The 10,000-nt window shown below is 47.8% G+C and overlaps 2 protein-coding genes across 2 annotated transcripts in view; one reads left to right on the forward strand and one right to left on the reverse strand.

Annotated features, from left to right (window-relative positions):
• Window positions 1-1,078, forward strand: part of LOC311317547 (SH2 domain-containing protein 1A-like) — a gene marked incomplete at both ends in the record, with an annotated part of 3,353 nt that extends 2,275 nt beyond the window's left edge. Inside the window, one exon of the mRNA XM_084448621.1 lies at window positions 824-1,078. Coding sequence (XP_084304747.1) covers window positions 824-1,078 — 255 coding nt within the window. The remainder of the gene's footprint in view (window positions 1-823) is intronic.
• Window positions 1,079-5,745: 4,667 nt separating this feature from the next.
• The window catches only part of LOC311317549 (teneurin-1-like), a gene marked incomplete at both ends in the record, with an annotated part of 222,418 nt that continues 218,163 nt past the window's right edge, over window positions 5,746-10,000 (reverse strand). The window contains 2 exon segments of the mRNA XM_084448623.1: window positions 5,746-6,516; window positions 7,954-8,096. Of these exon segments, the coding sequence (XP_084304749.1) occupies window positions 5,746-6,516; window positions 7,954-8,096 (914 nt within the window).

Genomic DNA, 10,000 nt, shown 5'->3' on the forward strand with positions numbered 1-10,000 from the left:
CACCATCAGACACCCTCAGACTCCATCATATACCATCATACACCATCATACACCTTCATTCACCATCAGACTCCATCAGACACCATCAGACACCCTCAGACTCCATCATATACCATCATACACCATCATACACCTTCATTCACCATCAGACTCCATCAGACATCTCTGTGTCTTTGTGTGTATGCGTGTGTATGTGTACCTGTATATATCTGTCTCCTTGTAGTTGTGTGTACGTGTGGGTATATATATATATATAAATGGGTGGATATTATATATATATATAGGAGGTAGAGTTGGTCGTCCAATGCGGTTCGAGTCCCGGCTCCTCCTGTCCACATGTCGAAGTGTCCTTGGGCAAGAAGACACTGAGCCCCAAATTGCTCCCAATGAGCAGGCTGGCACCTTGCATGGCTGCTGCTGCCATTGGTGTGTAAATGAATGGGTGAATGAGAGTCCATTGTAAAGCGCTTTGGAAAAAAGCGCTATACTGTATAAGTGCAGTCCATTTACCATATATATATATATATATATATCTGTGTGTGGGTGTATATATATATACGTTTCTCTGTGTCTTTGTGTGTATGTGTGTGTATGTATCTGATTGTGATTCTGATTGTGATTCTTATAAGTGTGTTTTGGAGTCAGGCTGAGAGTATGCATGTATTCTCTGGTAGCGTGTAGTTCGGGGTGCATTTGATATCTTTAGAAGGTGAATCAGAGAAAGCTGAAATCTCATTCCAGACTCACTAGCGAGAGAGAGAGACGGAGACAGAGACTGACTTGTCCTCTCTTTTACCTGACTGATTTGTCCCCTCTTTCACAGACTGCCCCCGGCGTGCAGAAACGATATTTCCGGAAAATCAAGAACTTGATAGCGACCTTCGAGAAGCCTGACCAAGGCATTGCCACGCCCCTGCGGTACCCAATCACGGCCCAGACCCGGGCCAGCATAGCCACGCCCGAGCCCACGTACAGCGACGCCAACCCCCCGCTCAAAAGCCCCGCGCAGGAGAGAGGAGGCGTCCAGGGACTGAAGACCAGGAACAGCAAGAGAGACGCCCGGAGAGCTGTACGCTAGAAACTCATAAAGCAGCTGTCGGCAAGGCAAAATACAATCTCCTTGTTTTCATCAAACTCACGTTACATCATGTTCATATTTGTGTACAAGCTCATTCACACTTTCAGAGAAGAGAACTTCAAAAGCTGATCTTTGAGAAAGTGTGGACATTTGTGTAAGGACATTTGTCCATCTCCAAGCCAACACTTTATAATAACTATCCTTAATAAAAATCACTTGTAGATAATAAACTATTACTAAATGTTTAAACTGTTATAAATTACCATTCAATTATAGCGAATATATACACAAAACCACTTTATGAGTTTGATGTAGGAGCCAAACCCTGTCTACAAGAAGGACATTATCAGTGCATCACTTTAGGGATATTTGTGTTCGATTTGAACCTCATTCAATGATTCTGTGTTCATTTATTAATAATTTACTTGTCATTCATTGCTTACAAATGTCATTTAGTTATTTGTCTAGAAATAGTTTATCAATGGCTTATAAAGGATAGTTATTATAGCATTTATATTTCTTCACATTTATATACTTCACATTTAATGTATTACAATTGAATGTAAAATGACAAATATGTTGCTTTGATCAGGCAAATTCAGTTATGTTTAATACACAAATAAATCATGTGCCAATCTCACTTCCAACAATGTGGAACGAAAATTCAATTTCATATATTCAACTGGTTTCCGGGGAGCGATAATGGCTGCCGGAGTGGAAATAAACCAATGTGAGACGTCTGTCTGATTGACAAGACAACCTCTGTACAATATCCCACCACCGCCTGTCCCAGAGAGACAGAGGAGAGACAGGCAGACAGACAGAGAGAGAGAGAGAGAGAGAGGGAAAGAGAGAGATCCACACCCACAGTTCTTCCTGAGGAAGAGGCAGTGGTTGCCTGTTGCCTAGCAACCGCACCCTCGGTGTGCTGGCTCCAGTGACAGAGACGACCGCAACGTCCTGATTGGCTGAGGAGGTGGAGGGAAGGGAGGGAGGGAGGGAGGAAGGGAGGATGGTGGGAGGCGGGGGGGCGGAAGGTGGGAATGTAGTGTAGCTCACCTGCTGTAACCACATATCAGCTGCTGCTCTGACATAGGCAATGCTGGGGAGGAATGGGTACAACGAATGATAGACAGATGGTACATAGAGCGAGAGAGAGAGAGAGAGAGAGAGAGAGAGAGAGGGATGGAGGGAGAGATACACTACTAGATGATTCTTTTGACTGACTGAGTTGGAGATGTCATGTGAATACATGGATAAGCATTGGCTAATGAGAACCACGCTGCCAACTCCAGATCCTCTCTCCTCTGGTCAGTCAGTGCACGCAAACACACGCACGCACGCACACACACTAACACACACACACACACACACACACACACACACAGGATTAGCTACCAGACTGCTCATCAGATAGATCGAGCTCATTTCTGCTCTGCTTTGAGAACCATTGCTGAGAGAAGTCAATGGTTAAAGACGTCTAAATATGAAAAACACCTGGAGAGACCTAGCAGGGCAGGAGAGAGAGAGAGAGAGAGAGAGAGAGAGCGTGACTTTCCTCAATTCCAGAGTCTGTGGCTCAGGATGGAGGGATAGACAAAAGAGATGGATGAGAGAGGAGGTAGAGATGGATTAGAGATAGAGGAGGAAGAGATAGAGAGAGATAGAGGAGGAAGAGATAGAGAGAGAGATAGAGGAGGAAGAGATAGAGGAGAGAGAGATAGAGGAGGAAGAGATAGAGGAGAGAGAGATAGAGGAGGAAGAGATAGAGGAGAGAGAGATAGAGATAGAGGAGGAAGAGATAGAGGAGATAGAGATAGAGGAAGAGATAGAGGAGAGAGAGATAGAGGAGGAAGAGATAGAGGAGAGAGAGATAGAGATAGAGGAGGAAGAGATAGAGGAGAGATAGAGGAGGAAGAGATAGAGGAGAGATAGAGGAGAGAGAGATAGAGGAGAGAGAGATAGAGGAGGAAGAGATAGAGGAGGGAGAGATAGAGGAGGAAGAGATAGAGGAGAGAGATAGAGGAGGAAGAGATAGAGGAGAGAGAGATAGAGGAAGTAGAGATTAGGGTTGCTAATTTCAAGGAATTTAATTAATCGATAACTGTTAAACTGAACAGACAATAGTCAATTAATTGATAAGAACGTCCCACGCTGGACTGCGCTTTGCTCGCTTCATTTTTGTCTCTTCTTCCACTGTGCTGTTGAAATTTCCCGGCATCCTAATTAGCCTTCACCACATGGCGTGGCGCCCTCATGTGCAGTCAGACCTTAAATCATGATTACCTTTCATGCAACTCCCGTTGATAATGTTCATTCCCAAAAAGTTCCGGTCCATTAAAGGAGTAGTAAAGGGATAACATGTTTTTGAAAGATTTTTCAAGGTGCCCACCCACATCCATTTTATGACCAAAACGGTGGTAGAGCAATTATCAGACTTTCTCAAGAGTGCTAGTTTTGTCAACGTTTTGATCTGAACCATTGTATATGATCATAAGTAACCTTAAAACAGGGCTAAACATGCATTTTCCCTACTACTCCTTTAACAAACAATTAATCGAGTAACCAAATCTTACTTGAGTAAATTCTTATTGCCAATTAATTGCTAGTCGATTAACTATTAACATCCTTAGTAGAGATAGAGGAGAGAGATAGATGAGAGAGGTAGAGGAGAGAGATAGAGGAGAGATAGAGGAGAGAGAGATAGACGAGAGAGAGATAGATGAGAGAGGTAGAGGAGAGAGATGGAGAGAGAGATAGAGGAGAGAGAGATAGATGAGAGAGGTAGAGGAGAGAGATAGAGGAGAGAGAGATAGAGGAGGGAGAGATAGATGAGAGAGGTAGAGGAGAGAGATAGAGGAGGGAGAGATAGATGAGAGAGATAGATGAGAGAGGTAGAGGAGAGAGATAGAGGAGGGAGAGATAGATGAGAGAGATAGATGAGAGAGGTAGAGGAGAGAGAGATAGAGGAGGGAGAGATAGAGGAGAGAGAGATAGAGGAGAGATAGAGGAGAGAGAGATAGAGGAGAGATAGAGGAGAGAGATAGAGGAGAGAGAGATAGATGAGAGAGATAGCGGAGAGAGAGCTAGAGGAGGGAGAGATAGATGAGAGGGATAGATGAGAGCGGTAGAGGAGAGAGATAGAGGAGGGAGAGATAGATGAGAGAGGTAGAGGAGAGAGAGATAGAGGAGGGAGAGATAGATAGGGAGAGATACGACGTCTGTGGCTCAGGAGGTAGAGTGGGTCGTCCAATGATTGCAGGGTCGGCGGTTCCAATCCCAGCTCTTCCTGTCCACATGTCGAAGTGTCCTTGGACAAGAAGACACTGAACCCCAAATTGCACTAAACTGAACCTTGCATGGGAGCTCCCATCACTGGTGTGTGAATGGGTGAATGAGTTGGATAAAAGTGCTATATTAGTGCAGTACATTTACCATTTATGAAATACAAAAGCAATTAAGTCCCACATACTAATCCAAGAAGTCACACATAATAACTTTAATCACCACTGTAAACCAATAAAGTCCCATTCTCAGCGATAATACTATATCCATGTACGGTATAATTCTTTGCAAAAACAATTGTTTTTCTATTGATTAACAATACTGACACTTACTTATGAAGGGAGGGGATTCCAGCTGAGCACTTTTGAGTGTGAAAGCACTGGCTATGTACATTCTGAGCCAGCCGCCCTGGATCGAATACTATTTGAAGATACTTGTTCAGGTAATTAGGGTGTTTGATTTTTAGCTATGCGCGTGGCGTTTTGGGAACACTCCACTGGTGCATTGTAATGAAACCCTAAGCATTTGCAAATAGTATTTGTTCTAGGTTTGCTGAGTAAACACGCTAATTCAAACTAGTGTAGTATGCTAGTCTACTACACCGACCAGAGGCTTGATTCAGACTAGTGTAGTATGCTAGTCTAGTACACCGACTAGAGTAGCATGCTAGTCTTGTACACTGACCAGAGTAGTACGCTAGTCTACTACACACACCAGAGTAGTACTGTATGCTAGTCTAGTAGACCGACCAGACTAGTATGCTAGTCTAGTACACTGACCAGATTAGTATGCTAATCTAGTACACCGACCATCATCACAAGGCCTCTCTAATGTAAACAGTGTCATCCCAAGGTAAGACAATGAAGGCAAACGCAAAGAAGAGCCCAATGCAGAGTTCTGTCATGATACGAGTCAGCTGATTATGCAGGGCGACACACTGTCCCTCCTGAGGTCTTTAGTTCAGTTCCACAGTCAGACAGCTAGCTGCAAGCTGAAGGAGAGAGAGAGAGAGAGAGAGAGAGAGAGAAAGAGAGAGAGAGAGAGAGAGAGAAAGAGAAAGAGAGAGAAGCGAAGCCACAGGGAAACCACACTGCTTGTGCCACCTTTAGAAACTCTACTGTACATCCAAACAATAAATATATGAATTATAATCATAACAATAATAAAATACCATCATTTTGTCACAATTTAAAGGCATTTGGAAATAAATCCCTCCCCCCCAGAATCTCTCTTTTTTTTCTTCTGATATAGAAACCGTAGGACAAATTGTTTTTGTTTGTGTAGAAACAGGCAGTCTTTGGTGAGGGGGGGGGGGGGGGGTGTAGAACTTGGACTGGGGGGGGGGGGGCGGCGGGGGGCGCAGAAGGGGGGGTCTGTGTCTGTTACCTGCGCCCCGTCTCGCTCAGTCTCATGAAGTGGATGTTGGAGGGGCAGTCCGAGAGCTCGGGGTGCTGCTCCGCCGGCAGGGCGTAGAAGCCGTCGTACCCCTGCACCCGCCCCCCCGCCAGGAGCTGCTCCCTCTCCGCCTCGCTCCACGCCCTGCCCCCTCCGCCGACGCCCTCCTCCTCCACCCGCCGGCGCTCCCTCTCCCAGGCTCCGCCCACCGCCCGTCGGCGCGCCTCCTCCAGCACGCGCGCCCGCTCCTCGTCCTCGCTGCCGCCGTAGCGCACGCACAGGCACAGCGCCCCCTGCTGGAGGACGACGTCGGCGAAGCGCCGGGTCCTGCCGCCGACCGCCGCGCTCGTCTGGGACACGCTCACATTCACGCCGCCCTCCAGGACCAGCCCCGCCCCCGCCGCCGCACCCAGGCCCCGCCCCAGGTCCTCCTCGATCGGCCGCGACTGCAGGAAGTGGTGAGTGTCGCAGCCGCGCACGGTGAAGCTCAGGCCGCTCAGGTAGGCCGCGCCGTCCAAGATGGCCGCCAGGCGCCGGCTGTCCTCGCCGGCCACGCCGATGACCTCGGCGCTGACCCGGCCGCGGGAGACGGCCAGCCGGATGCTGGGCCCGAGGAGGGAGGGGCGCGAGGAGAAGGGAGGGGGCCTGGGGGGGTGTCGGCAGACGGAGCCCACGGGGCCAGGGGTCAACGGGAGGCGCTCCAGGGAGATGAAGCTCCTCAGCTGCCTCTGCAGCTCACACTGGATGCCCAGGACTCCCTGCGGAGAGACGGAGAGGGAGGTCACATGACAGGTCAGCAGAGAGGAGGCTCAGCCAATCAAACAACAGAAGTGCAGTCTATGTGTGATTTGTGTGCTAGATACAGGTCTGTGTGTGATTATTTTGTGCTAGATACAGGTCTGTGTGTGATTATTTTGTGCTAGATACAGGTCTGTGTGTGATTTGTGTGCTAGATACAGGTCTGTGTGTGATTTTGTGCTAGATACAGGTCTGTGTGTGATTTTGTGCTAGATACAGGTCTGTATGTGATTTGTGTGCTAGATACAGGTCTGTATGTGATTTGTGTGCTAGATACAGGTCTGTATGTTTAACTGTGCTAGGTACAGAGGGTCTGTGTGTGATTTGTGTGCTAGATACAGGTCTGTGTGATTTGTGTGCTAGATACAGGTCTGTGTGTGATTTGTGTGCTAGATACAGGTCTGTATGTGATTTGTGTGCTAGATACAGGTCTGTGTGTGATTTTGTGCTAGATACAGGTCTGTGTGTGATTTGTGTGCTAGATACAGGTCTGTGTGTGATTTGTGTGCTAGATACAGGTCTGTATGTGATTTGTGTGCTAGATACAGAGGGTCTGTGTGTGATTTGTGTGCTAGATACAGGTATGTATGTGCTTTGTGTGCTAGATTTAGGTCTGTGTGATTTTGTGCTAGATACAGGTCTGTGTGTGATTTGTGTGCTAGATACAGGTCTGTGTGTGATTTGTGTGCTAGATACAGGTCTGTGTGTGATTTGTGTGCTAGATACAGGTCTGTATGTGATTTGTGTGCTAGATACAGGTCTGTGTGTGATTTGTGTGCTAGATACAGAGGGTCTGTGTGTGATTTGTGTGCTAGATACAGGTCTGTGTGTGATTTGTGTGCTAGATACAGAGGGTCTGTGTGTGATTTGTGTGCTAGGTGCAGAGCGTCTGTGCTAGGTGCAGAGCGTCTGTGCTAGGTGCAGAGCGTCTGTGCTAGGTGAGGAGGGTGTGTGCTAGGTGAGGAGGGTGTGTGCTAGGTGCAGAGGGTCTGTGCTAGGTGCAGAGGGTGTGTGCTAGGTGCAGAGGGTCTGTGCTAGGTGCAGAGGGTGTGTGCTAGGTGCAGAGGGTCTGTGCTAGGTGCAGAGGGTGTGTGCTAGATGCAGAGGGTCTATGCTAGGTGCAGAGGGTCTGTGCTAGGTGCAGAGGGTGTGTGCTAGGTGCAGAGGGTGTGTGCTAGGTGCAGAGGGTCTATGCTAGGTGCAGAGGGTCTGTGCTAGGTGCAGAGGGTCTGTGCTAGGTGAGGAGGGTGTGTGCTAGGTGCAGAGGGTGTGTGCTAGGTGCAGAGGGTCTTTGCTAGGTGCAGAGGGTCTGTGCTAGGTGCAGAGGGTCTGTGCTAGGTGCAGAGGGTCTGTGCTAGGTGCAGAGGGTCTGTGCTAGGTGCAGAGGGCGGTCCCACCTTGCTGGTGTCCCAGTCCTGAGTCCGCGTCTGGGTCTTCATCAGCTCGTAGGTCTGCTCCAGACCGCCCACCTCTGGCTTGGGGAAGCCAGGAACCACGTTATGCAGCTGGAAACCAAACAGCTGCAGCCAGCTGCCTATGTCTGTCCACACACACACACACACGCACGCACACACACACACACGCGAGCACACACACACACACACACACACACGCACACATTTTCACAATTAATTTATCTCCACATAGAAACGATAACTTACAGGGACACAAATAGTGAAGGTGCAATTAATATACCACATTAATATACCACCAATATATCACAAGGTTGTAGACCAATTAATATACAATCACAAGGTTGTGGACCAGCAGCATAGCTTTCTTTTTCATATACTCTTCAAGGGTACAAGTAGCAGCATCTCTGCATATGCAGAGGCAGAGCGGTACTTAGCGAGGCGTTTAGCCCTCTCTCTCTCTGGGCATCTCCAGTTGTTGGAACCCATGTAGTCTGCATCTGTACCGCAGTACCAACCTGTGTAGTCTGCATCTGTACCGCAGCTCAGAGATGGTATTCAGGAGAGGTTGGTACTTAACGACCTTGGTCATGAAGGCTTGCTCCAGGCTAGGGTCCAATGTGCCGGCTACCCCCAGAACAAACACCTGTCTGGATACTTCACTGGCAACAACGTCTGGTGTATTAATTAGCAGACATATGTGTAAAAGTAGCTGGGTTACTGCAGAGATGGAACATGGTGGGATTGACTCAGGGATGTTTGTATTCTCACTGAGGTTGGAGATGGTTATATATGTCATGACTAGCTACTGTATGTACATTCCTATGTAAGCATAGCAGCCATTCAAGATATGTGACATAGACTCAGTTGACCCATTCAGTGGTGTGATGCAAACAATGAGAAGTCTGAGCACACACACACACACACACACACACACACACACACACACACACACACACACAAACACACACACACACACACAAATGCACGCACACACACACACAAAGATGCGCATAGTAAGTACTATATACAGTATGAGAGATTGAAACCCTACCAGAAGGGTAGCAGCTCAGCCAAATCACAAAAGGTTAAAGAGCCATGGGAACAAGCTGTCATGCCATATGCACGGACGCAGACTTTAAACTTCTCGGACAAGCGATTTACTACTGCCTCTGCCAAGATGACTAACGCAGACTCTAAACTCCTCAGATAAGCGTCTTACTGGTCCCTTGCCAAGATGACTAACGCAGACTCTAAACTTCTCAGACAAGTTCATTACTGCTGTCCTTGCCAGGAGGAACTCCTTCTGTCTTCAGAAGACATTCGGTCTGAAAATCCCATTCCACCTGCGGAACAGCATGACAGCCCGCGCCTATGTTCCATTAGCTGGGTAGCGGCGTGGGCACCCGGCGCCTCGTTCTGTTCCCCTCTCACTCCTCCGTTCCCTCTCTCCTCTCCTCCGTTCCCGCTCTCCTCTCCTCCCTCTCTTCTGTTTGTTCTCTGGGCGAGCGGAGGGGGGGAAAGGAGGGAGCAGTGTGGGTGTTCAACAGACGACAGGAGAAGGCAGCAGCTGTTCTAGCGTCTCTCTCCATGTCTCTCTCTGGTGTGCATGTGCGAATGTGTCTGTAATACACTTTGCGACTGCCTACTACTGTACCTGTCTGAGAGTTTACAGAGTGTATGTGTGTGTGTGTGTGTGTGTGTGTGTGTGTGTGTGTACAGTAGGAGACGCTGCTTCTCTTATCCGTGGACTGAGTCTGAAAGCTTATGTCGTTGAGATTCCCAAAGCTTGTGCATCTATTATTGTTTGTGTTCAAGGATTTATTGTAAAATGTAAACACAAATAAAGATTAAAATGTGTGTGTGCGTTAGGGCTGGGTATCGGTACTCGATACCTTGTAGTACTGGATCGAAACAAATTGATACCAAGTAGCATCGAAACGTCTTCAGTCAAACCAATACTTCATTCGATCCTTTTTGTATTGAGATCTAGGAAAAAAAGACGTTGTAATGCAGTGTATTACGTTGTGCG

The sequence above is a fragment of the Borostomias antarcticus genome (genome assembly GCF_949987555.1).
Source record: "Borostomias antarcticus genome assembly, chromosome: 14".
Classification (NCBI taxonomy): domain Eukaryota; kingdom Metazoa; phylum Chordata; class Actinopteri; order Stomiiformes; family Stomiidae; genus Borostomias; species Borostomias antarcticus.